Genomic DNA, 27887 nt, shown 5'->3' with positions numbered 1-27887 from the left:
AGTCAAATTGGGCAATTATCCTGTTGACTACTTTTATTGTCTTGATCGTTATCTAATGCCAACTCGTTTACTTTATTTCCTTATCTATATATCACTATCTATCTATCTTCCTGAGCGTAATCGTTGCACCTTATAGCCCTTATGACCTAAGATGGCTTTTTGATAGCCTAGTCATGAACATCAAATTTAGACCGAGTAGCGCTAAACCATTATTCCGCAACGGTGACGGGCAGGAATAATGGCAGAGAATGAACGTTGTATCAGCATATTGGTAACTGATACTGAATGGACTGGGTACGGAGTGGGAAGTATAGAAGGGGAGAGGAGAAAAAAGTATTGGACAAAGCAGGATAAGTGGAGTCGAGGGAATTTTGTATCAGTAAATTAGAAAAGGATGTTGAAGGAATGGAAGAAGAAGTGGGAAGTGTAGAAGGGACAAGTAAAAAAAAAATTATAGAAACATGCAGTATAAAAAGGGAGAGGAAAAAAAATATTGGGCGGTAAGGTCAAAGGTTGGGGATTAAAACAAGGAAGAGGAATGCTGTATTGGTGAGTAATATTGAAGAGACTGAAGGAGATTGAGGTACAGAAAGGAAGAGAAAGAAGTATAGGACAATTAGGGAAGTAGAGGGTTGGGAATGAGATCAAGAAGGGATTATGCATCAGTATATTATTAGTAAGAGGTATTGAAGGGATTGAAGGGGTGGGATTTATAGAGAAAGAACTAAAGAAATATATAAACATGCAAAACTGGTGAAGTCGAGAGTGATGAAGTAAAGGAGATGAAAGCAGAAAAGGGGCTAAGACTGCTAATTAGAGAACATCCATAGCAATGAACTTCAGCCTCCCTGTGTCCCTGTGTCCGAAATCCCACTCCATCCTTACTTCCTCCATTCCTCTCCACTCCCTTCCTTTACGACTCAACAGGTAGCGATTAATTAAGGTGAGTTTACGTTCGTTCTCTACGTTATCTCTCACGTTCTCTCACCGTGCGTTCGTTAATGATCTCGTTCAGTCTTTTCATTCATTTATTTAGTTATTTTGTTTATTTTGCATGTAATTTTTCTGTTGGTTATTTTGTTTAGTCCCATTTTTTTTCTTTTGATTATGATGTTTATTCCTATTTGTCCTTTTGGTTCCGATTATTATGTTTATTTTCTTTGCCATGTTTCTCTTTTTTTTCTCTCTCTCTGGGCATGTTAATTATTTCGTTCATTCTATTTCTCATATTTTGTTTATCTTGTTCCCTTCGCGCATTCGTAAATTATTCATGTGTTTGTGTTTATCAGGTTTTTCTCTTTGTTCTCTCTTTGCATTCGTATATTATTCAAGTTTTTCTATATATCAGGTTTCTCTTTTTTTTTTTTAGTCTGAGGATTCGTAAAAATTATCCAGATCATTCAATTTTTCATGTATCTCTCTTGCTCTCTCTTCTGTACATTTGGTTATCCAGTTTATTTTACTTGTCATATGTTTCTCTTGTTACGTCTGTGCTACTTCCCCTTCTTCTAACCCTCTTTCTCTTTGCTCCTGTTCCAAAAAAAAAAGTGCATTCATTAATATTCATGTTCATTATTATCGTTATCTGCTATCATTTATCTCTCTTGTTATCTCTTGCCATTTCCTTACTCTACTTATCCTTCGTTTCTCTTGTCATCTTTATCCAGTTTCTTCTACTTATGTGTTTCTCCGGTTCTCTCCGCGCATTCGTTAGTGACCATGTTCTTCATTTCCATTTGTTAATATTGTTTATCTGTGCATCCATTAAAATCATTCAGTTATTATTCTATTTATCATTTGTGTCTCTGGTTCTCGCTGTCCATTCGTTAGTAGGTTATTGCGTTTATTCTTTTCGTCTTTCATTCGTTATTGTTTCCGTCATTCTTTTCTTCCTTCGCTCGTCGTTCGTCATTCGTTTCGCTCTTCAGGTCGATATTTTCAGAAGCTTCCACCATGCGCATTAACTATTTCCAAAGGCCGAAAATGAGATCAATCGCGTTCTAATGAGTGTTATTCTAGGTTCATGACACAAACGAATGATCAAACCACCAGAAGGATCATAAAGCTACCTCTGCAAATATCCCAAACTCCTACGAAACCCTTGTCAAATATGTGTTCTTGGGCTCGGAAATGTTGAAGAATATGACCTTTAGTCTCTTCGTCCTTCGCTCTATTTCATTTGTCGTTCGTATTTCCTTTCGTCATTCGTTACTCAGTCTTTTCGTCATTCGTTCAGTTTCGTTCGTCGTTCGTCATTCCTTTCGTCCGCCGTTCGTTAATCTTTCGCCCTTCGTTCTATTTCACGAGTGTCCCATGTACCCATCCGTCAACGCTTATCTCCCTCCCTGCTGCCTTGCTAACGTCAGGGCGGCAGTAGTCAGGTCTCTCTCTCTCTCTCTCTCTCTCTCTCTCTCTCTCTCTCTCTCTCTCTCTCTCTCTCTCTCTCCTTCCCTCAGTGTTTATCATCAGTCACGTAATGGCTGGTGCGTGTTACAACCAATTTTACACATTAGCCAAACTACACTTTATATTACCTCTCTCTCTCTCTCTCTCTCTCTCTCTCTCTCTCTCTCTCTCTCTCTCTCTCTCTCTCTGATATATTTTTAGCCCGGATGATGAGAAAAGAAAAATACTAGATCATCTTTGCTTCCCTCTCGGTTTCATTCTCCGTCGCTCATCTATTTCTTACCGCAAAATGATGTAAAGAGCAAGACCCAAAATATATTTCCTGGAAGAAGCGAACGAGAAAATATCCGGAGCCAGTGAGGAATGTGATCCGTGACGTCAGGCAGGGAAGGAACCAGCCAATCAGAGAAGCCGTGATCCGTGGGGCCAGAACGCGTCCACCAATCAGAGAGCTTATTACGTCACGAGGCTGGCCAGTAATCCTCCCCCTTGCTAATGACTTGTCGCTGCTCAGAAAAAAAGACACTTCTCTATTTTTTTAGCGCGTGAAAAAAGCTTAAGCTGTTGCGAGTCGATCACTGGGGGTGTGAAGTTATGTACTAATGAGAGAGAGAGAGAGAGACACACACACACACACACACACCTCCCCTTCCCACACAAACACAAACGGCCCCCTCCCACACGCAAATACCCCCTCCTTCTCCCACCCCCCCATCACACCCCTCCCTCCACACACACCCTTCCCGTGCTCACCTTACACTTGCGAATCTTGAGCACCACGCCGGCCAGCACGAGGCACAAACAGACGGCGGCGGCCTGGATGCACGCGGGCAGCAGGCGGGACAGGGCGTGGGTGTTGACGGGGCAGGGCAGCGAGGCGGAGCACTGCTGGCACCCCTCGGGACACGGCAGGCACCTGTGGGCACGAGGAGGCACGCTCAGGAAAAGGTGAAGGGAAAGACTTACAAAAGGGGAGTATCAAGGGACCTCTGCAGCCGAAACTGACCTTCTCTTTGGGCCACCTGGACGTTTATTTATTCATTTATTTTTTTATAGTAGCAGAGTTTAGTATTTTTTTGTTTTCTGTTTTTATTTATTTTTTTTTTTTTATAACACCTAAGCTGCTTCCGCTGCTGTAAAAAAAAAAAAAACGATGCAGACATACGTACGCACGCCATCACACACACACACACACACACACACACACACACACACACACACACACACACACACACACACACACACACACACACACACACACTAACACACTAACACAATACAATGTTCTATTCAATATGTGCAGCAGCAGAAGCCCTGTGACCGACCTTTCCACTTTAACCAACCGGCCGAGGGCAGTATTGTTTTTTTCTTTATACGATAAGTTAATTTGATTCAACATTAATCAGCTTCACTCCTTTTACGACTTATGACAGTACGAACAGACCCTTTTTTTATTGCTGGTGAGGGAGCGGCTTTCATTTTCTTTGATTTTATATATATTTTTCCATGTTATATTATTTTTTCGAACTATTTACTTGTTTTCATGGGGTGCTTACTAGACGCATCACACACACACACACACACACACACACACACACACACACACACACTCACACACACACACACACACACACAGTAAGATAAAAGAAAATAACACCAACCCAGTGCGCCTCGCCTACGCCACACTGTTGATCTTTACCGGGAGTGAATAAAACAGGAGTGGAGTGAAGGAGTGTCCCTGTCCCGCCCTCCTCACCCACACTTCTCTTCCTCTGTGTTCTACCAACGAGGAATATACAGGAGTCCAGTGAGATAGTGTCTGTCCCTCCTCCCTCCTCCCCTACACTTCTCTACACCTCTTCTCTTCCTTATTTTTTTTTTTACTTTTTTTTTTACAGCAGAGGAGACAGTGCAAGGGCGTAAAAAAAGAATCCAATAATGAAAAAAAAGCTCGCTACTTGCTGCTCTTAAATAGAGTAGAGTGGCCAAAAAGAGTTCTCTCAACGAAGAATCACACGAGTAAAGAAATAGCGTAATATGGAAAGTAAAGTAATAAAGTAATGCCACTCCTTTCTGTAATATCTCCACTAAAACAAGTATATATTTATTGATGGGAAAGTAAAGTCAAGGTTCGGATAAGTGAATAGGTCATCTTTTCTCCATTGCATAACCTCCATATCTTGCACATCATTAATATTCCCATCATTCCTAGAACAAGTAACCTCAGTCTTCTTGCTGTGAAAAATCAACGTTGGGGTAAGTATAAACAGACCAGCCTTCCCCATCCCATAACTTCCATACCTTACATAATTAATATTCCCCATCATTCCTAGAACAAGTAACCTCAGTCTTCTTGCTGTGAAAAATGAAGGTTGGGGTAAGTATAAACAGACCAACCTTACCCATTCCATAACTTCCATACCTTACATAATTAATATTCCCATCATTCCTAGAACAAGTAACCTTAGTCTTCTTGCTGTGAAAAATGAAGGTTGGGGTAAGTATAAACAGACCAACCTTCCCCATTCCATAACTTCCATACCTTACATAATTAATATTCCCATCACTCCTAGAACAAGTAACCTTAGTCTTCTTGCTGTGAAAAATCAAGGTTGGGGTAAGTATAAACAGACCAACCTTACCCATCCCATAACTTCCATACCTTACATAATTAATATTCCCATCATTCCTAGAACAAGTAACCTCAGTCTTCTTGCTGTGAAAAATCAAGGTTGGGGTAAGTATAAACAGACCAACCTTCCCCTTTCCATAACTTCCATCACAAACTTTTACACCAAATAAAAAAACAAGTCATTTTACTTTCTTAGTGCTGGGAAACAAAATCATGATTCGAGTATTTGTAAGTAGACCAATCTTCCCTTCTCTTCCACAACTTGCACCACTTATTTCAGCTCCCCATCCTAATTTACTTTCATCCTCCCTCCCTCTCTTCTTTGTCTTTCTCTTTTGGTCCTCCCCTCACCCCCTCTATTTTCTCCCTCTCTCTCAGCTCCCCTTCCAAATTCTAACCCTCCCTTCCTCCCTCTTATCCCTGTCTAGTACATAAAACTCAACCCCTTCCTCCCTTCCTCCCTCTTTTTCCTGCCAAACTTTCCTTCTCTACATCGCTACTCTTCCCTTTTTTATTGCCTATGGGCGTGTAAGACGAGGCCCACCCTGAAACAGAACCAGCCTTTCAGATTTCGGATTTCCCTCACCTCCCCCTCTTTCAGGCCTTCCCATCTTTCCTCTTTTTCATCCCTTCTTCTTTCACACTAACCTTCCCCTCTCCTCCCTCCCAGCCGTCTTACCTCCTTGTCTCCCTTGCTCCCTCTCCTTCAAACCACCTTCCCTCTCCCTTCTCTCTATCTCTCTCTCAGCTCCCCATCCTAATTTACTTTCATCCTCCCTCCCTCTCTTCTTTGTCTTTCTCTTTTACTCCTCCCCTCCCCCCCTCTATTTTCTCCCTCTCTCTCAGCTCCCCTTCCAAATTCTAACCCTCCCTTCCTCCCTCTACCCCTTTGTCTTTCTCTTTTACTCCTTCTCTTACCCTTCTATTCCCTCGTTCACTCTCTCTTTCCATCCCTCTAATCTCATCTACTCTTCCATCACTTCCCTTCCCTTCCCTTCCCCTCCATCCATAACTCATAACTTCCCTCTTGTCTTTCTTTCCTATTTTACACCCTCCTAAATCTCCTCCTTTCCTCCTTTCCTCCTTTCCTCCACTCTCACATAGATCAGTTCTCCCCTCCCTCCATCACTCATCTTCTCTCCCTTACACCCTTCCTCCTCTCCCCCGTTCCCAATCTCTTCTTTCCCTCACCCCTTCACTCTCGTTTCCTCTTCCTAACCTAAATCAGTCCCCCTTCCGTCCATCGCTCAATTACACTCACCTTCCCTCTGGCCTCCTTTCCTCATTGAAGTCCCTCCTTCCCCTCTCCTTCCTTTTCTCTGTCTTTTCTTTCCCTCTCTTCCTTCACTTTCGTTTTCTCTTCCTAACCTAAATCAGTCCCCCTTCCGTCCATCGCTCAATTACACTCACCTTCCCTCTGGTCTCCTTCCCTCATTTAAGTCCCTCCTTCCCTTCTCCTTCCTTCTCTCTGTCTTTTCTTTCCCTCCTTCCTCCACTCTCATCTTCCTCTTGACTTCCTTTCCTTCTTTTCACCCTTCTTTAGTTCATCCTTCTCTCCTTCCTTCCCTTCGTCCCTTCTCTCCCTCCCTCCCTTCACCTTCATTCTCCCTTCCATTCTCTTTCTGTCACTCCTTCATTTACTCTCACCTTCCCTCTTAACCTCCTTTCCTCCCTTGCACCCTTCTTTGGTTCATCCTTTTCTCCTTCCTTCCTTCCCTCTGTCCCTCTTTTCCTTCCCTCCCTTCACCTTCATTCTCTCTTCCATTTTCTTTCTGTCACTTCCTCATTCACTCTCACTTTCCCTCTTAACCTCCTTTCCTCCCTTGCACCCTTCTTTAGTCCCTCCTTCTCTCCTTCCTTCCTTCCCTCCGTCCCTTCTCTCCCTCCCTCCCTTCCCCTTCATTCTCTCTTCCATTTTCTTTCTGTCACTCCCTCATTTACTCTCACCTTCCCTCTTGACCTCCTTTCCTCCCTTGCACCCTTCTTTAGTTCATCCTTCTCTCCTTTCCTCCGTCCCTTCTCTCCCTCTCTCCCTCCGGCGGTAGACTAATCTTTCCTCCCTTCCTGCCGGTGTGGGAAGGGAAGATAAAAGGGCCGCGGCTCCTCCCTCTTACCTCCCCTGGAACTCACATTAATCTCCAAGACTTTACTAGTGGCGTCAAAACTGAGAGAAGGAGGGAGGGACACACACACACACACACACACACACACACACACACACACACACACACACACACACACACACACACACACTCTCTCTCTCTCTCTCTCTCTCTCTCTCTCTCTCTCTCTCTCTCTCTCTCTCTCTCTCTCTCTCTCTCTCTCTCTCTCTCTCTCTCTCTCTCTCTCTCTCTCTCTCTCTCTCTCTCTCTCTCTCTCTCTCTCTCTCTCTCTCTCTCTCTCTCTCTCGAAATAAAACGAAGAGGAAATATTAACAGAATAACCCCCCAAAAATGTAAACAGAAAAAGATAACCGGTATAAACAAACAAGCAACATAAACAAGATAACCGTGACGAACAAGCATAGAATATAAACAGAATCACCAAAGCCCGAGACATGTAAACAGGATAACCGGAAAACAAACAAATAAACAAAAAACAAACAACCAAAAAAATAATAAATGACAAACAAAACAAAATATAAACAAAATAACAAACGAGCACAAATTATAAATAGACACAATAACCAAAATAAACAACAACAAACAAACAAACACAAACTAGAAGAACAAAAACAAAAAGAAGCATACAAGCAGAAAATATGTATAAAAAAAAACAAGACATCAAAAAGGAAGGCCAACAGTTACTCCCCTTCCTTCCCTTCCCCGCGCCTTGCCTCTCCCCTCCTGCCCCGACTTTAGTGACGCGTGAGGGTGTGAGGAGCAGGCTAACAATAGGTGCTAATTCTCAGGTGAACATGGCAGCGGGGTGTGGGGGTGGTGGTGGAGAAACGGGGAAGAGAGAGAAAAAAAGAGGGAGGGGCAGAGGGGAGAGAAGGGAGGGATAAGGAAAGGAAGAACAAGGGGAGAAGAGGGAAAGGGAGAGGAGAAGGGAGAGGAAGAAACGGGGAGAAAGAGAAATAAAACTATACTAATGGGATACAAAGGACTTATAGAGGATGGGTAGAATGGAGTAGTAGGGGGAAGAGGGGGAGAAAGGGAGGGGAGAAAGGGGGTGAAAGAAAAATAAACTATACTAAAGGGATACCAAGCACTTATAGGGGAGAAAGGAGGGAGATGGGGGAGGAGGGGGAAGAAGGAGGGGAGAAGGGAGAGTGGAAGGGGACGGAAGAAAGAAACAAATCTATATTAACAGGATACTCAGCACTAAAAATAATAATGGTAATAGGAGGAGGAGGAAGAGGAGTAGTGGCAGGAGTAGGAGGAGGAGGAGGAGGTGGAGGAAGGGGAGAACTTTGGGATAAAAAGAAGAAAAGAAAGAAAATAATGTTGGTGTAAAAAACAGAACACGAAGAAAAAAACTAAAGGGATTCTCAACAATAATATAAATAGAAATAATGATAGGAGGAGGAGAAGGAGGAAGAGGAGGAGGAAGAGGAGGAGGAAGAGAAGGAGGAGGTGTGAAGGTTATCAGGGACAGTAAATGAATATCTAATTAACATCTTAATGACATTGTTTATTCCCATCAGGTCTGAGAGAGAGAGAGAGAGAGAGAGAGAATTATCTGATTGACATGCCGAATGAAAAGAAATATGGAAAGAATAAGAGAGGTCGAAATACAATAAAAAAATAATGGAAGGAAAAAATGAGGGAGTAATGGAAAAAGAGAAGGAAAGAAAATGAAAATAAGGGGGGCAAGGAATGAAGGAGAGAGGAAATATAATTAGCAGAAGGAAAGGAAAAACGATGGAGGGAAGAAGAAGAAAAAAAGAGGAGGAGCAGAAGGAGAGGAAATGGAGCAGAAATGGAAGAGCAGGGAACTAGAAAGAAAAAAAGGAGATAGTGAAAGGAGAGGAAAGGAAAGGAAAGGAAAAGATGGGAAGAAAGTTGAAAATAAATGAAAAAACCGGGTGATTCAGAAACGGATGAGCAAGCACTAAAGACAAAAAAAGATAAACAAAAAAAAAAAGAGTGAAGGAGGGCAGGGAAAGATATAATAGGAAACAATAAATAAGGAGGAAGACATAACAAAAACGAAGAAGTAGAAGGAGGGGGACCAGAAGCTAATGAACAAGAAACTGTAAAAAAAAAATGACAAAAGGAAACATATGAGGGAGGGACGCGAAAAATAGAGGAGAGGATATGAAAAGAAAAAGAAGCGAAGGAGGAGGAAGAAGAGGAGGAGGAGGAGGCGGCAAGGAGGGAAAAAGGGCTGGAAGTAAAGTCTTTTTTTACGACCGACCAGACTAACCGTTGAAACCTGAACAGATAACAGATAAAATACTGAGGAAGAAGGGAAGAGGGGAGGGGAAGGAGAGGGGACCGGAGAAGGAGGGAAGGAGTGAAAGGAGAGAGAAGGAGGAGAGGGGGAGACAGGATGGGAGAGAAAAGCGGGAAATAAAAATGATATACGAGAAGGCAGGTAGAGAAAGGAGGGAGCAGAGACGAAGAGAATATAGAAGAAAGAAGAGAGGAGAAAGAGGGGAAAGGAAGAAGAGAAAGCGTAAAGAGAGATAGAGGGAGAGAGAAAAAGGAGACACACAAGGCTGAGAAAACGAGAGAAGAAAGAATGAAATAAAAGGAGAGAAATCTGTAAAAGTTGAAGAAAGAAGAGAGGAAGAGAGTGAGAAACGAAGGAATGGAAGAAGGAAGGGAGAGAGGAACGCTAAAAGGATTTGCAGAAGGGAGGAAAAAAATAATGTTAGAAGAAATATATGAACAAGAGGCTTGGAAAAAAAGAGGTGAAAGAAGGTGAACGTTTAGAAGGAATAAGAAGGATGGAATAAAGGAAGGAAGAGGAAAGATGAAGGAGAGGTAATGAGGGGAGAAAAGTAAGAGAAATATTCGAGGAAGAGAAGAATGAGGAGGAATGGCAAAAAGAGAAGGAGAGGAAGAGAAAAAATATGAGAGAAAGGAAGAGAAACGAGAGAGAGAGAAACCCGATATATGGAAGGGGAAAAATTGCCTTGATTCTCAGAAAGATCGGACGCTGGAGAAGGTTATAACACATGATGAGAACAGGAAGCAAAGATGATGACGCAGAAACAAAGATAATGGTGGAGAAAGGAAGGGAAAAGAAAGAACGAGAAAAAGAGTTAAGGAAGAGGGGAGAGTAAATGATGAGGAAGAGGAGGAGGATGAGAAGGACGAGGAGGAGAGGAGGTAAGAGCAGAGGAAATGCAATAAGACGAGAAAAGAACGAAAGGAGGAAGAAAGGAAAATAATGTTATGTGTGCTAACGAAGCAAAAGACTGAGAGAGAAAGAAGAAAGGAAATAAAATGGTATGAGCGAGAGAAGAGAAAGTGTAATTAGAGAGAATGTTCTTGAAAAAGCAAAAGAGGAAAAAAATATATACTGATACACTACTACTACTACTACTACTACTACTACTACTACCACTACAATGTAAATAACAGAAATGAAAAACAAACAAACTGAGGAAGAGGGGGAGGAAGAAAAGAAGGAGGAGGAAAAGAAAGAGAACCAGAAAAAAAATACGGAGATTAACCGAAATAAAACTATAAAAAAAAGCTGAAAAACGCAAAGACGAAAGAAAAAGAGATAAAGAAGATGAAAAAGAAAACTGGAGGGAAAAAACATAGAAGGGAAATGAAGAGAAATAGAAGCCAATAATATGCTTTTGTGTGGTCCTGGAATGTGACTGGAGATAGAAGATAAAAGAAGGGAAGAGGATTACAGTGAAAGAAAGATGATGGAGAGGAAGAGGAGGAAGAGGAGGAGGAGGAGGAGGAGGAGGAGGAGGAGGAGGAGGAGAAGCAGGAGGAGGAATTTAAAGAGGAAAGAGAGATGAGAATGAATTGAAAAGATGTGTGTGAGAGAGAGAGAGAGAGAATCCCGCTAGTCCTCCCAAATAATCCGGTTTGTTTACTGAGAGTGGTTGTGTTCCTCTTCACACGCCTCCTCCTCCTCCTCTTCCTCCTCCTCCTCCTCCTCCTCCTCCTCCTCTTCCTCCTCCTCCTCCTCCTCCTCCTCTTTTTCTTCTGTTTCTTCTACTTCCGTTCTCCCTCCTCCATTTCCGTACATTTCTCTAACTTTCTTTTCTTTCTTTTCTTTCCTTCCTCTATATTTCCTCTTCCCCTTTTGCAAGTCATTTTCCTCCTCCTCCTCCTCCTCCTCCTCCTCCTCCTGAGATTCACTTGTTTGTTTCTTTCCTCTTAATACTTTTCCTTTTATTTTTTCTCCTTTTTATTCTTTATTTCTTCCATTATTACTTCTTTTTCCCTCCTCTGCTTCCTCCACAACCACCAACTCCTCCTCCTCCTCCTCCTCCTCCTCTTCATAACTGTTTCTCATCCTCGGTCTTGTCCTTCTGCTCCAACACACCAAAAAAAAAAAAAAAAAAAAAGGGATTGTGCTGGATTCATTTGACGGTGAAGGAGGAAGAAAATTTACATGGTTGAGGAGTAGGAGTAGGAGGAGGAGGAGGAGGAGGAGGAGGAGGAGGAGGAGGAGAAGGTAACTCTCATAACTACTAAGACGTCAGACCAAATCACCCTACATGTCTCTCTCTCTCTCTCTCTCTCTCTCTCTCTCTCTCTCTCTCTCTCTCTCTCTCTCTCTCTCTCTCTCTCTCTCTCTCTCTCTCTCTCTCTCTCTCTCTCTCTCTCTCTCTCTCTCTCTCTCTCTCTCTCTCTCTCTCTCTCTCTCTCTCTCTCTCTCTCTCTCTCTCTCTCTACTCTCTCTCTCTCACTGGAAGAGGCCTAAGCTCACTTTTATGAAATCTATGTTCCTCCTCCTCCTCCATTCTTTTACTTTTCATCTCTCTCCCTCCCCTCCCTCCCTTCCTTCCCTCCCCTCCCTCCCTTCTCTCCCTTTCCTCCTCCGGCCACAGATATGAAGATGGACCCTTTCTCCGAAGAGGTAATCCCTCCACTCCTTCCCTCCATTCCTTCCCACTCATCCCTCTCCTTCTTCCTCCTCCTCCTCCTCCCCGTCTCCTTCTCTCGCCTTCTATTAGTTAACTTTGCTTCCTCCTTCCTCCTCCTCCTCCTCTTCCTCCTCCTCCTCTCTCACGACCTTCACTTGCATGATGATGAAGTCTTCCTGAGCTGAGTTAGTTCGTCTCTCTCTCTCTCTCTCTCTCTCTCTCTCTCTCTCTCTCTCTCTCTCTCTCTCTCTCTCTCTCTCTCTCTCTCTCTCTCTCTCTCTCTCTCTCTCTCTCTCTCTCTCTCTCTTCTGAGGTTCCTGTTGGTGTCATCATTTTTTATGTGTGTGTTTTTGTGATTATAATAAAACCTTCTCTTCTTCCTCTTCCTCCTCCTCCTCCTTCAATAATAATTCTCTTTACTTTTCTCCTTCTTCCTTTCTTCCCGTCTTTCTTTTAACCCTCTTTTTTCTTTTTTATCATCACAAACGCTTTCTCCGGTTTTTCTTTCTTTTTCATTTATCTTTCTTTCTGTCTTTGTCTTTTTTTCACTTTGTTATCTCCTTCCTCATCGTTTCTCATCCCATTATCTTCTTTTTGCTTTCCTTTCTTTTTCTTCTTCACTGAATCGCTCTGCTCCTCCATCTCTTTTGTCTTTTCTTTCCTCCTGTTCCTCTGCTTTATTCTTCTTCCTTCCTTCTTTCCTTTTTTCCTTCCTTTCTTCCCATCTTTTCTCCTCCTTTCTTCCTCTTCCTACCTCCCTGCCTTCTCTCCTTCCTTCCTTCCCTTTCTCATCCTTTCTTCCTCCCTGCCTTCTCTCCTTCCTTCCTTCCCTTTCTCATCCTTTCTTCCTCCCTGCCTTCTCTCCTTCCTTTTTATCCTCCTTTCTTCCTCTCTGCCTTCTCTCCTTCTTTCCTTCCTTTTCTCCTCCTTTCTTCCTCTTCCTTCCTCCCTGCCTTCTCTCCTTCCTTCCTTCCCTTTCTCATCCTTTCTTCCTCCCTGCCTTCTCTCCTTCCTTTTTATCCTCCTTTCTTCCTCTCTGCCTTCTCTCCTTCTTTCCTTCCTTTTCTCCTCCTTTCTTCCTCTTCCTTCCTCCCTGCCTTCTGTCCTTCTTTCCTTCCTTTTTGCCTTCCTTTCTCTCTGTCTTTCTTTTCCATCCTTCTAATCTCTTCTATATTCCTCCTTTACTCTTTTTTTTATTCCTCCTCTTCCCATTCCTCTAACTGTCCCCACCACTACCTCTTCTTCTTCCCTCCCCCTCCTCCTATACTCTTCTCTTCACTCTTTCTTCTCCTTCTTTTCTTTCCTCTTCTTCTTCTCATCTTTCTTCCTTCCTGCTCCTTCTGCTTTCCTCTTTTTTTCTTCCCCTTCTTTACTCCTCTTCTTTTTCTTCTCCTCACCATCATCTCTTCTTCCTTCCTGCTCCTTCTGCTCTCCTATTCTTTCTTTCTTCCCCTTCTTTCCTCCACCTTCTCTTCCTCTTCTCTCCCATCACCCTCCTCTTCTTCCTTCCTGCCCCTTCTACTCTCCTCTTTCATTCTTCCCATTCTTTCCTCCTCCTCTCCTTGTTTTCTTCTCTTCTTCCTTCCTGCTCCTTCAACTTCCCTCTTCACTCATCCTTCCTACCCTTCCTCCTCCTCCTCCTCCTCCTCCTCCTCCTCGTTCTCTTCTCCTCTCCCTCCACCTCCTTCCTTCCTGCCTTCCTTCCTTCTCGTCCTCCAGCCCGCTCAACACTCCAAGCCCTCCCGCCCCTCCACCATCCCGCTCCCTCCTCCCGCCGCCCCCTCCCCCCCCTTGACCCTCCCGCCCGCTCTCCACCCCGCGGCCTCGCCTCATAAGTAGCCATTGTTGCCTCGACTTGTGATGCTGAGCGATGAGCATCTTAGCCATTGTTGGAGTAGTTTTATTGTTTAATCTCTGATACGAGGGCGGCAGGAACAAAGGCAGGAGCAGGAGGGTGTGTGTGAGCAGGAGGGGGGGGGGGGGAAGCAGGAGGGGGGGGAGGAGTATGAGCAGGTGGGAGGAGAGGAGCCGGAGGAGTTGATACTAGAAGGAAAACCATGTAAGCATTATAAAAAAGTAGAGTTAAAAAAAGAGAAAGAAAGGGGAGGAAGATAACAAAAGGAGGAGGAGGAAGAAGATAAGCAAGAAGGATGACGATGAAAGAGTTAAAAAAGTAAATATAGAGCTTAAAAAAAAAAGAGAAAGAGAAGGGAGAGAGATAGAAACAGGAGGAATAGGAGGAGGAGGAAATACAAGAATGAAAACAAGGTACGTAGGCATGAAAAAAAATAGTTAAAAAAAAGAAACAGGAAAGGAAGATAACTGGAAAAGGAAGATACATGCAAGAAGACGAGGTAAGAATTATAAAAACCTTAGAGAGGAAGCTAAATAAGAGAAAGAGAGGAGACAGACATAACAGAAGGAGGCGGAGGAAAAGGAGAACACAAAGAACACAAAGAAAGAACAAAAAACAGCAGACCTGATAGTCCTTACGAGGCTGTTTGTGACAAGCTACAATAACTATCTAATCAAAGGTGGAAGATGAAGGACAGCAAAGGCGGAGTAGGAGGAGGGGGAAGAGGAGGATGAGGATGAGGAGGAGGAGGGGAAGGAGGAGGAGGAGGAGGAGGAGGAGGAGGAGGAGGACAAAGAGAGATTAACAGTCAGGAGGAGGAGGGAAGGAGGAGGAGGAGGAGGAGGAGGAAGATAAAGAGAGACTAACAGTGTGTCAAGCTAAGGAAGACAGACAGAATGAATGAAAGAAAGATATATACAAAAAAAAAGAAAAGGAAATGAAGAAAGGAGAAAGATAGGGGATGAAAAAAATAATAAAACTGGAGTAATTAATGAGAGAGAATCGGACAGGTGTGTTGTCCGATATTGCCTTCTTCGATTCTGTCTCTCTTTAAAAGGGAGAAAAAGGAGGAGGAGGAGGAGGAGGAGGAGGAGGAGGAGGAGGATCTTCTGTTGCTTATATATTTCTCTCTCTCTCTCTTTGTCTCTTCTGCTTCAAGACTTTAATAGCAAACTTCTCTCTCTCTCTCTCTCTCTCTCTCTCTCTCTCTCTCTCTCTCTCTCTCTCTCTCTCTCTCTCTCTCTCTCTCTCTCTCTCTCTCTCTCTCTCTCTTCTTTCTTTCATCAATCTTCCTCAGAGTCATCGTCCTCATCTCTCTCTCTCTCTCTCTCTCTCTCTCTCTCTCTCTCTCTCTCTCTCTCTCTCTCTCTCTCTCTCTCTCTCTCTCTCTCTCTCTCTCTCTCTCTCTCTCTCTCTCTCTCTCTCTCTCTCTCTCTCTCTCTCTCTCTCATTTTCTCTTCTTTCTTTTCATCAATCTTCCTCAGAGTCATCGTCCTCATCTCTCTCTCTCTCTCTCTCTCTCTCTCTCTCTCTCTCTCTCTCTCTCTCTCTCTCTCTCTCTCTCTCTCTCTCTCTCTCTCTCTCTCTCTCTCTCTCTCTCTCTCTCTCTCTCTTTCCTCATTTTCTCTTCTTTTCGTCAATCTTCCTCAGAGTCATCGTCGTCATATTATAAAGCTATCATGAGTTCTCTTTTTATAATCAATGTTTTTTTATTTTTTTACTTTAGTCATTCCGTCAATAGGTCATCGTCATCACGGTACCCTCAAGGCGATCATGTATTCTTTCGTTTTAATCAAAGTTGAATTTATTTTACTTCAGTCATCCCTTGAACTGACTCCTCTGCTGTAAATAAATAAATAAATAAATAAATAAAAAGAATCCTGCCATAAAGTCGTCGGTATCATGTTTTCTTTTTGTGGTAGTTATCTTTTCATTCAGTCATCCTCCCTCCTTCATTCTCTTACTCCCCTTCTCTTCTCCCTCCCTTTCCTCCCTTCCTCGTTATCGTGTACGCTATCGTCGTCGTCATCGTCATCCTTTGCGTTAGTGTCCCCGTGGAGGGTCATGTTAATTGCGTCTGTTAGGAGAGTCATCACAAGGAGCGTCTTTGTAGTCTCTGTTTGTGTGTTAGTCATCGTCATTGTTATCTTTATCTTCCGCGTCCCCCTCTCCCTCCCCCTCGCTGTTCTTTATCGCCTTATCCTCCCCCTCCTCTTCTAGTTTTCTTCATCCTCTTCCTCTTCTTCCGTCTCTTCATCTTTCTTTTATTATCATCTTTTTTACTTTTCTTGTTTTTCTTCTCGTCCTCTTCTTCTTCTTCTTCTTTTTCTTCTTTTTCTTCTTCTTCTTTTTCTTTTTCTTCTTTCCCTTGGATTTTTCTTCTTTCTTCGTTTTATTTTTCGTCTTCTTCTTCTTCTTTTCTTTTTCTTCCTCCTCCTCCTCTTATTCCTTATTAGTATTGTCTTCTTTTTCTTCTTCTTCTTCTTCTTCTTTCTCCTCCCTCTCTTCCTCCTTATTAGTATTATCTTCTTCTTCTTCTTCTTCTTTCCCTCCTCATTATAAAGTTATCATAATCCCTCACTTTCTTTATCACTGTCATCATCATTATCGCCATCATCATCATCATCATCATCATAATGAAAGGCTTCTGAGAAATGACCATAACTCACAACACCACAAACACCAACACCACCTCATTAAACACACACACACACACACACACACACCTGTTTTTTCCTTCACCTTCTTTCCTTTCCTCCTCCTTCACATCTTTTCCTTTCACTTTTCTCCTTCCTTTCTTCTTTTATTCAAGTTTTCTTTATCTTATCTTTCTCCATCTTCAAACCTTTTCTTCCCCTTCCCTTCTGCCTCTCCTCGTTTCCTTCATCTTTTCTTTCTTTCTCTTCTTCCTTCTTCAAACTTTTTCTTCTCTTACCTTCCTACCTTTCCTCCTTCTTCCCTCCTCCTTCTTCTTCTCATCTTTTCTTCCCTTCCCCTCTTTCTTCCCTCTTCCTCCTTCTTCTTCTCATCTTTTCTTCGTCTCCACTACTTCCTTTCCTCCTCTCATGTTTCCTTCATCTTTTCTTTCTCCTCCTGCTCCTCCTCTTCCTTTTTCACACATCTTCTTCTCCTCCCTTCCTTCCTTTCTTCCTTTTCTCAAGTTTCCTTCATCTTTTTCTTCTCCTCCTCCTTCTTTAAACCTTTTCTTCAGCTTCCCTTCTACCTTTCCTCGTTTCCTTCATCTTTTCTTTTTTCTTCTCCGTCTTCTTCAAACCTTTTCTTCATCTTTTTCTTCTCCTCCTCCTTCTTCAAACCTTTTCTTCAGCTTCCCTTCTACCTTTCCTCACGTTTCCTTCATCTTCTCTTTCTCCTCCTTACGCAAACTTTTCTCTCCCTTCCCTCCTTCCTTTCCCTTCCTTTCGTCAAGTTTCCATCAGTTTTCCTTTCTCCTCCTTACTCACACTTTTTCATCCCCTCCTTCCTTTTCTCTTTCCCTCAAGTATTCATCTTATCTTTCTCTCTCTCCTTCTTCACTCATTTTCTTCCCTTTCCCTCACCTTTCCTCCATTTTTCTTCCTCTCTCTCTCCTTCTTCACTCCTTTTCTTCCCTTTCCCTCACCTTTCCTCCATCTTTCTTCCTCTCTCTCTCCTTCTTCACTTCTTTTCTTCCCTTTCCCTCACCTTTCCTCCATTTTTCTTCCTCTCTCTCTCTCCTTCTTCACTTCTTTTCTTCCCTTTCCCTCACCTTTCCTCCATTTTTCTTCCTCTCTCTCTCCTTCTTCACTCCTTTTCTTCCCTTTCCCTCACCTTTCCTCCATTTTTCTTCCTCTCTCTCTCCTTCTTCACTCCTTTTCTTCCCTTTCCCTCACCTTTCCTCCAGCTTTCTTCCTCCTGGTCCCTCGCCGCCATCCGTCTCTAGCGCCATTGGGTGTGAAGCGAGGCGTTCTATTTTGCCTATGTTGCGCCCTTAGGCAGGCTCCTGGGAAGGCGGAGGGAGATTTCTCACCCATAACTCTCCTCGGAAAGCTCTTCACCCACCTTGCCTCTTATTTCACCTCCCATCAACCTCCTCCTCCTCCTCCTCCTCCTCCTCCTTCTCGTCCTAATCTTCCTCCCCTCTCCTTCTCCTGCTACACCTCCACCATCTTCTTTACTTCAGTTTTGGTCTTTTTTCTTCCTTTTTCTCTTGTTTTGTGATTGTGGTTTTACTCTTTGCTTGTTTCATTTTATTTGTTGTTCTTGTTTTGCATATTCGTTGATTTTTTTTTTTCGTCGTCTGCTCTCCGGCGCGTTTTCTTTTTTCTTTCGTTTTGCATCTTGTCTTTTTGCTTGATTCGTTCTTTTATTGATGTTCTCTCAAGGTCATGTTTTTTTTTCTCTCTCCATTCGTTTAACTGTCCCTCTGTCTGTCTGTTTATCTAGCTACGTGTTTGTCTGTCTTTCTATCTCGCTTTTTAGTCTGTCTGCACATTTATGCGTGCTTCGGTCGTCCTCTCTCTCTCTCTCTCTCTCTCTCTCTCTCTCTCTCTCTCTCTCTCTCTCTCTCTCTCTCTCTCTCTCTCTCTCTCTCTCTCTCTCTCTCTCTCTCTCTCTCTCTCTCTCCCCGCCTACTCTCGAATATTTCATCAGCTTCAAGCAGCCCTCCCCTCCAATCCCATTGCAAACAGTTGAATTACAAACAATATATAACAGCATTTGGCGATCATAATAAATTACGACAGTGCACTGCAAACACTTTTAAAGCTAATAATATAAAACACCCAATTATTGCATTACGCAGATGGAGGGGAAAACGTAAAATTATAACGTGTTTCAATAATTCAGACTGTCCTGTAAATTCGGAGCAGGTCAGATTATAATTATCTAATGGTACCAATATGAATAACTTGAAAGTATAAATAGTACACTGCTCTCATTAGAATGTTGGACAGAACGTGACTTTGAGGACCCTTTTGTTTGTTTGTACGTGGAGTGACGCACCTCGAGAATAATGAGTGAAGAAGCAATGCATTCTCTCATTAGAAAGTTGGACAGAACGTGACTTTGAGGAGCCTTTTGTTTGTTTGTACGTGGAGTGACGCACCTCGAGAATAATGAGTGAAGAAGCAATGCATTCTCTCATTAGAAAGTTGGACAGAGGCTCAATACATGCGTTGAAAAATCTTTCGTTTGTCTGTACGTGAAATGGAAATATAAATGGTGCACTTCTCTTATTAGAAAGTTGGACAGAACCTAACTATATGTCTTGGGAACAGGAAGATCGTAAGTATAATCATTTGCCTACGTGTGAAAAGGCCAGACCCACCTGAAGGCCTCCAAGCCCTGCCTGCGGGAGTAGGCGGCCTCGATCTCCGCCCCTTGGAAGTAGCGGGGGTCGGGGCGGGGCAGGTAGTAGCCGGGGTGACACTGGCATCTGTAGCCCCCGCGTCGAAACCCCATGCCCGTCACCGACACACACTGCAAAAGAAAACGGGAGATGGGGTTATACGCTCTCGCTTACCTCTGTATTCTTCGGTCCATAGACTTACACTTCAGGGCTTACACAACTACATTCAATAAGGCTTTCGTAGTGGTTGTGGCTATTTCCGTTGGTAGTTTTATGAGCCTAGTGATAGTTTGCCGAGGCTTCTGCACCATGAACGTAAAAAAAACGCACATAAGAACCCGATTCCTCTCTTTTATGGCCTTTGTAAGTAATTGTTGTGAGCGCCGAAAGCGTCTGAGAATATGGACCTTAATCTCTCTCTCTCTCTCTCTCTCTCTCTCTCTCTCTCTCTCTCTCTCTCTCTCTCTCTCTCTCTCTCTCTCTCTCTCTCTCTCTCTCTCTCTCTCTCTCTCTCTCTCTCTCTCTCTCTCTCTCTCTCTCTCTCTTCTTTTTGTTTACCTGTCTGTGTGTTTGTTTATCTATCTGACTGTCTCTCTCTCTCTCTCTCTCTCTCTCTCTCTCTCTCTCTCTCTCTCTCTCTCTCTCTCTCTCTCTCTCTCTCTCTCTCTCTCTCTCTCTCTCTCTCTCTCTCTCTCTCTCTCTCTCTCTCTCTCTCTCTCTCTCTCTCTCTCTCTCTCTCTCTCTCTCTCTCTCTCTCTCTCTCCCACCCACCCCAAGCCACGTCCAGCTGCTCCTGATGGCGGCACGCACTCTTATTCCCGCCTCATTCGTACATTTACATAATTATTGGCGCCATCACCACCGCCGCCGCCACCTGAGCCACGCAAGAAGGTTCTACAAGCTGCACCAACCATGAGTGTAAGGAAGATGGACGCTGGGTAATAGGTGACTTGTTGATCGATAAGGTGACTTATTGATCGATAAAAAGGAGATGATTCTGTTAGCTGCACCAACCACAAGTATAACGATGGACGCTGGGTAATAGGTGACTTGTTAATATGTAAATACAAATGGTAGTTCTGTAAGCTCCACCAACCATGAGTGTAAAGAAGACGAACGCTGGGTGATAGATGGTTTGTTGATAAGTAAATGCAAATGGTATTTCTGTAAGCTGCACCAACTAAGAGTGTGAGGACGATGGATGATGGGCTATAGGTGGTTTGTTGTTAGGTAAAGAAAAATGGTAGTTCTACAAGCTGTACCAACCATGAGTGTGAGGAAGATGAATGGTGGGTAACTGGTGACTTGTGATTAAAAAAAAGAAAAAAAGATATGGTATACGGTGTGAAAGAATGATACAAAATGAGGAGGAACAGAAAAAACAAAGAAAGTGCGATACAGTATAAAAGAAAACAGGATAAAAAAAGGAAAAGAAAAAAGAAAATGAAAAAGAGAGAAAAGAAATTAACAAACTGGACGAAGAGAGTGTGATACAATATAAAACACGACTGGAAACAAAACAAAAAAATGAGAAAGAAAAAAAAAAGAAAAAATAAACTAGACGAAAAGAGTATGATACAATATGAAAGAAAACAGTTAAAAGAATAAAAAGAAAATAAAAGGGAAAAAAGGAACAAAATAGACAAGAGAAAAGAAGAATCCCAAAGAAGAACGATTGAACGATATAACACACGGCGGAAGGGGAGGAGGAGGAGGAGGAGGAGGAGGAGGAGGAGGAGGAGGAAGTGGAGCGTAAATTAAGATAAGTACACCACAGAGAATAGACGCGTAAGGAGGGATAATTAACAAAGAATGAAGGAATACGAGCATAGCGAAATGGAGAGAAAAAAGGAAGGGAAAGAAAAAGGTGAGGAAGGTCTCGATTTACAAGGAAGGTGGAGGAACGGCCTAGCGTAATACTTTCCTTCCCTTCCCTCCCTTCCCTTGTCCTGCCTTTCCCTCCCTCCTTTTCCTTCCCTGCCTTTCCTCCCTTCCCTTCCCTTCTTTATCCTACCCCTTCCTTGCCTTTCCCAGCCTTTCCTCCCTTTCCTTTCCTTCCCTTCCATCCCTCCCTTCCCTTGTCCTGCCTTTTCCTCCCTCCTCTTCCTTCCCTGCCTTTCCTCCCTTCCCTTCCCTTCCCTTTTTTTTTTTATCCCACCCCTTCCTTGTCATTCCCTGCCTTTCCCTCCTTTCCTTCCCTTCCTTCCTTCTTTATCCCACCCCTTTCTTGTCTTTCCCTGCCTCTCCTACCTTACCTTTCCTTCCCTTCCCTTCTGTATCCCACCTCTTCCTTGCCTTTCCTTGCCTTTCCTCCCTTTCCTTTCCTTTCCTTTCCTTCCCTTCCCTTCTTTATCCCACCCCTTTCTTGTCTTTCCCTGCCTTTCCTACCTTTCCTTTCCTTCCTTCCCCTTCTGTATCCCACCCTTTCCCTGTCTTTCCTCCCTTTTCTTTCCTTCCCTTCCCTTTCCCTCCCTTCCCTTCCCTTCCCTGTTTCACCTTCCCTGCCATGTCTTGTCTTCTCTTCCCTCCCTTGCCCTTCCCCTCCTTCCCATTTTCTCCATTTTCTTGCCTGCTTTCCTTCCCCTCCCTGCTTTGTCCTGCCCTCCTTTTTCCTTGCCCTTTCCTTTCCTTCTCTTCCCTTTCCTTCCCTCCCATTTTCTCCATTTTCTTGCCTGCTTTCCTTCCCCTCCCTTGACCTTCCCTTCCCTCCCATTTTCTCCATTTTCTTGCCTGCTTTCCTTCCCCTCCCTGCTTTGTCCTGCCCTCCTTTTTCCTTGCCCTTTCCTCCCTTTCCTTGCCATTCCCTTTCCTTCACCTCTCTTCCCTCCCCTTCCTTGCCCTGCAAGCTGTCGCGTCCTAGGCTTACCTTCCTGCGGCTCGGGATAAAACGAGTGCATCGGAGGTTCGTGTCAAGGAGCGAGGTCTTGCACACACACAGAGAGACACGAAGTTGGCATCACACAAAGATCAGTGAAAATCTCTGTGTTTTCTGTTTTTTTTTTGTATGTGTGTGTGTGTGTGTGTGTGTGTGTGTGTGTGTGTGTGTGTGTGTGTGTGTGTGTGTGTGTGTGTGTGTGTGTGTGTGTGTGTGTGTTTTAGCTTCCTTGTTTGGCTGTGTGTGTGTGTTTCCTCTGTTTGTCTTGTCTGTTTGTCTGTGTATCTGTTCCACACACACACACACACACACACACACACACACACACACACACACACACACACACTTTCTAATAACACTCCTGGCTCCTCTACATCATGGCGTGTCGGCGAGGCATGCTAAGGTAAGCCGAGTTTCCAGACGCTAAACGCTGCGGGGATCGACCCGTGGACAGACTTGGACAGACCGACCTGAATAAATAAGGCCGAGCAAACAGGAGAGCCGAGGAAGCGACGGGAGGGAGGGCGCGGCGGGGAACATGCGGAACAGCGATGTCAAATTATCGTACTTTGAACATCGTATTTTTAGCATTTTCATTCCTAAAATTCTCGTACCTTTACAAATAACGATCGAAAATTAAAGTTATCGCTGAAAATGTTAAATAGTCATGTTTTTTTTCACTTACGCAATAGTTATGTCAGAAACTACGAAAAGGCAATGCGATGAGTACGATAATCTGACAACGCTGATGCGGAACAACTCCCCCTTGATCACTTCCGCCCGGCTGTTCTCCGCGTTCGTGACTGCTTGCCCCTCCTCCTCACCTGATATTTTAGGCCAGAAGGTCAATGCACCGTCCAGGCAGGTATAGGTGCATCCCTCGTCTCTCGCGCCTGCCAGGTGTGCTACTACAACCACTACTACTGCTGCTTCTACAACAACAACTACTACTACTACTACTATTACCACTACTGAGGTGGAATAGACTATACTATTACTACTACTACTACTGAGGTGGAATAGACTATACTACTTCTATTTCTACTTCTCCTCCTATTACTACTACTACTGTGACCACTCCTCCTCCTCCTCCTTCTCCTCCTTTTCCCCCTCTTCCTCCAACAACAATTCGTACAACAACAATCACCACAACTTCTACCACTACTACTATTTCCCACACCATTGCCTCCTACAGCCGCCATCCGCACCCCAGCTCCATCCTGTTTTTATTGCCTCGGCGCGCCCATAATCTTCTAAAAGGAGTAGTTATACGACACTGGTCCCTCAAGAGCCATCGGGGCGCGGGAAGGGGAGCCTAGATTAAGAGTGGAGCGAGCAAGGACGCGGCTACGATCCTCCCTGATAAGATGGACCCAAGCCAAGCCGTGTCTCCTACAGCTGATGTCTGATGCCCCCTTCGGTATCAATAAGCCCAGATCAGCGGTGCGGTGCCAACGCTGATGAATTGGGAGCCGCTGCGTGCCAGAGACGAACGCGATAACATAATTAGATTCCGTGATTAGATGGTGTTTTTTTTTTACCTGGAGGCGATGATGTCGTGGTAGTTGGGGATAAAGGAGATGGAGGAGAATATTTGGAGAAGAAGAATTAGGAGAAGAATTTGAAGAAGAAGAAGAGGAAGAGGAAGAGGAAGAAGAAGATGAAGAAGAAGACGAAGAAGAAGAAGAAGAAGAAGAAGAAGAAGAAGAAGAAGAAGAAGAAGAAGAAGACGAAGAAGAAGATGATGAAGAAGAACAAGAACATAATAATAATAATAATAATAATAATAATAATAATAATAATAATAATAATAATAATAATAATAATAATAATAATAATAATAATAATAATAATAATAATAAATATGATAAACACAAGGCAACAACAATAACAATAACAACAATAACAACAGGAAGAAGAACAAGAACAAGAATAAAAAGAACGAGAACAACAAATATGAAAAAAGAACAATAAAAAACCCAAAATGAACAAGAAGAAGAAGGATGATGATGAGGAGGAGAAAAGCAAGATCTTAAAGCCTCAGCAGTGTGACGAGCCAAAGATTACAACGATATCTCTCGCAATAGAGCCCCAGATCAGAGACTTTACAACACAAAAACACAGTAATAAAGCTTAAGAAAAGGTTAGGGGCCTAGTCGTTCGTGCTATTCTTCATCCTCATGTGAAAAAAAAACATGCATTAACACAACGCATCATAGTTTCCTGACACGGAGACTGTAAGAAAGTTCAAAGACCATAATCATAATACGTTATTCGTCACGCAAAGAAGAAAACATTGCATTCAAACCCCGGATCATAATTTTTTTTATACGCAGCCAACAAGAAGGAAATGTATAATGTTTAGCACCAGTATAGACAATGCCACCCTGCCTCTACACTATTAACATATGCACATTAGGGGAAGAGAAGAACGAAGTGCGCATACACCTGACATTTAAACCTTCTCATACAGGGCTGTCGAGAAGATGTTTAGTGTCTAGTGTTTGAAGATGATGTTATTCTCCTTTAACAACTACATGAGCACGTTAGGGGAAGAAAACACTGTACCCAAACCCTGAATTAAAACGATCACACACGAACACAGACAAAGGGAGAGGTTACCCTTTCTACAACGATAACATAAGCTCATTAGAGGAAGGAACCATTGCACGGAAACCCAGAATCCACACTGTCTATATACACGACCACAGAAAAGGGGAGGTATCCAATTACAATTACATAAGAACATTGGAGGAAGAAAGCATTGCACGAAACCCCAGAATTTTAACTATCTTCCCACACGGACGGGGAAAAAGGAGAGGTCACCCTTTTACAATAATCAAACAAGCACATTAGGAGAAGAAAGCATTACACGGAGACCCAAGATTTTATCCGTCCTCCTACACGGCCGGGGAAAAAGGAGAGGTCACCCTTTCTACAAAAATAACAGAAGCACATTAAAAGAAGAAAGCGTTGCATGAAACCCCAGAATTTTAACTATCTTCCCACACGGCCGGGGAAATAGGAGAGGTTATCCCTTTTACAATAATCAAACAAGCACATTAGGGGAAGAAAGCATTGAACGCACACCCATAATTGATACAATCTCCACACACAGCTACATAAGAGGGGAGGTTTACGGCCATATATTTAAACGTATCGGGATCCCTATACGATGATTTCCAAAGGTCACAGAGAAGATTAGCCGTGTTTTCGTGAGAGTTTTTCGTTCATGGTGGAAAAATCGTGTACAACTGTCACTGGGATCACAAAACAGTTCATGAAAAGTCCAGCAAGGGAAGATTAACCGTGTGTTCGTGAGTTTTTCGTTCATGGTGCAAAAGTCGTGTACAATCATCACTGGGATCACAAAACAGTTCATGAAAAGTCCAGCAAGGGAAGATTAACCGTGCGTTCGTGAGTTTTTCGTTCATGGTGCAAAAGTCGTGTACAGTCATCACTGGGATCACAAAACAGTTCATGAAAAGTCCAGCAACTTCTACGAGCGACTTTTCAAACAGGCGAACTGAGATGGCAATACGTTTACTAATACGGGCCTTAATGTCCTACTACTACTAATACTACTACTAATACTACTACACTTATATGCTTAAGCTGTTTTACTTTCTGGTTTCTGTTCCCATTTATCTTTACTTGACATATTTCTCTTTCATGACTAAAAATCACCAACCTTACCACAACCACCACCACAACTACCATCACCACAACCACCACCACCACCATTAACAGCACAACAAAAGGCCCCACAACACCATAACCATCACCACCCAAACTACGACCGTCCGCCATGATGGATACACACATATTTCACACACACACACACACACACACACACACACACACACACACACACACACACACACACACACACACACACACACACACACACACATTCTACTCCATTCTGCATTGTATGAAAACCCAGAATTAAAACTATCTTCACACACGACCACAGACGAGGGGAGGGTTAATGTCCACAGCCGGTGCATTATACCGTCCTCCCCTCTCCTATATTTCCATAATTCATGCACCCAGCCAGCCGTTATGAGGCGGACCATTATAAACAAGTCACCTCAAGGACACTTCGATGAACAAGTTAGTTGCTCCAGACAATTTTGAATGACAAGAAAATATCAATATCTTAGCTCCGTGCCAGCCGCTATCACTCACCACGCACCACCACAAACACACACCACCACCACTACTACCACCATCTGGACCACCATCACCACCACCACTACCACAACCACACTCTTCCTTGTTCCTTCACTACCACTATCGCCAGTTTACAACCACCATACCCATTACACTTCATTACCAGTATTACACCTTTATCATCCCTTCTATACCAACATCGTCACCCCCAACATCCTTCATCGCAACCCACACCCCTTTCACTACATCACACACACACACACCCCTTCTTGCCCTCTCCCCCTCCCCCGGCACAGTAAACAAGAGTGAGCTGCGTCCCCTAGGCCTAGCGTCATAAAGATAAAGGTTTAATACCATTTGGGAGCCACCGCAGCAGCAGCCCGCCAGACAAAACTCTCCGGACAAATCTATCCATGTTTCACTTTACCCCTCCGAGCTAGGTTGTTGCCTTTTTCTGCTCCTACCCTTGTTTCACTTTCCTGTTTCCAATCCTATCGCTGTTTTACTTTCCTGCTTCTATTTTTTTTATCAATTATATGCTTACGTTGTTTTAGTTTCTGGTTCCTATTCCAATTTATCTTTACTTGACCTATTTTTCCTTCATGACTAAAAATAACCAGTGCCTTACCACCACCACTGCCATCACCACAACCACCACCACCACCATCAACAGCACCATCAGCCCAACAAAAGGCCTCACAACACCATAACCATCACCACCAAAACTACGACCGCCCGCCATGATGGATACGCACATCTTTCATACACACACACACACACACACACACACACACACACGTACACGCACACACACACATGACTTATTTCAAGGACGCACATATGCAAGTAGTAATAACCAGCTTAAGATTAATGTCCACAAAATGCAATAGCGCTTATAACAACAACAACTACTACTACTACTATTGTTATTATCTAATGGCAGAAAATCGGTATTAAAAAGGAAGGAAACACGGCTTGTGGTTTCGGGTGGGAAGGCAGAGAGGGAGGGCAGGAAAGAAGAGGGACGGAGAGGGGAAAGAAGGGGAAAAGGGAGGGCAAGGGAGTGACACACAGCGCACTGACAGCCAAATTTATCCCTCTCCTACCTCCCCCTTTTCCCTTTTGTCCCTCCTCCTCCTTCTCCTCCTCGTCCTCCTCTTCCTTCCTTACTCCACAATGTGTTCTCCTCCTCCCCCCTCTTTCTGCCTTACACCCTCCCTACTCCTCCTCTTTTACGCCTTTTCTCCCACCCTTCACCTCCTCCTCATCTCTCTCAACCTTCCCATCTCCCCGTCAATACCTCCTCCCTTCGCTCCCTTAGTTTCCTCATCTCCCCGCCATCTCCCCACCTCCTTCCCGTTCTCCCTTCCTCCCCAGAGCGCCTCAGCGTCTCATTGTGTCGGGGCCGTTCCGCGCACGAGCCATTTGCCGCATTGTAATTTCCTTGCAGCGAGACACGCCGCCCATCCACCCATCCACCCTGCCCGCCAGCCACATCAGTCCCTCCGTCCATCGGGTGCGTGTGGAGAGATTGTTGTGTTTATATTCTGGGTCATCTTTTATACCGGCTGGTCAATATTAAACGTCTTAGAAATGTTTGATGTTAAT

General features: G+C 43.7%; 1 protein-coding gene across 2 annotated transcripts in view; it reads right to left on the bottom strand.

Moving 5' to 3' along the window:
- LOC127007318 (probable G-protein coupled receptor 158) overlaps positions 1–27887 on the bottom strand; it is a 185512-nt gene that overhangs the window by 29931 nt on the left and 127694 nt on the right. For both annotated transcript variants that reach the window (XM_050878124.1, XM_050878123.1), the window contains exons 4-5: positions 19208–19359; positions 3160–3322 (exon numbers count right to left, since the gene is read on the bottom strand). In XM_050878124.1, coding sequence (XP_050734081.1) covers positions 3160–3322; positions 19208–19359 — 315 coding nt within the window. The remainder of the gene's footprint in view (positions 1–3159; positions 3323–19207; positions 19360–27887) is intronic.

The sequence above is a fragment of the Eriocheir sinensis genome, chromosome 35, assembly GCF_024679095.1.
Source record: "Eriocheir sinensis breed Jianghai 21 chromosome 35, ASM2467909v1, whole genome shotgun sequence".
Classification (NCBI taxonomy): domain Eukaryota; kingdom Metazoa; phylum Arthropoda; class Malacostraca; order Decapoda; family Varunidae; genus Eriocheir; species Eriocheir sinensis.
Note: the sequence above shows the minus strand (reverse complement) of the source record. Positions and strands in the feature narration are given on the sequence as shown.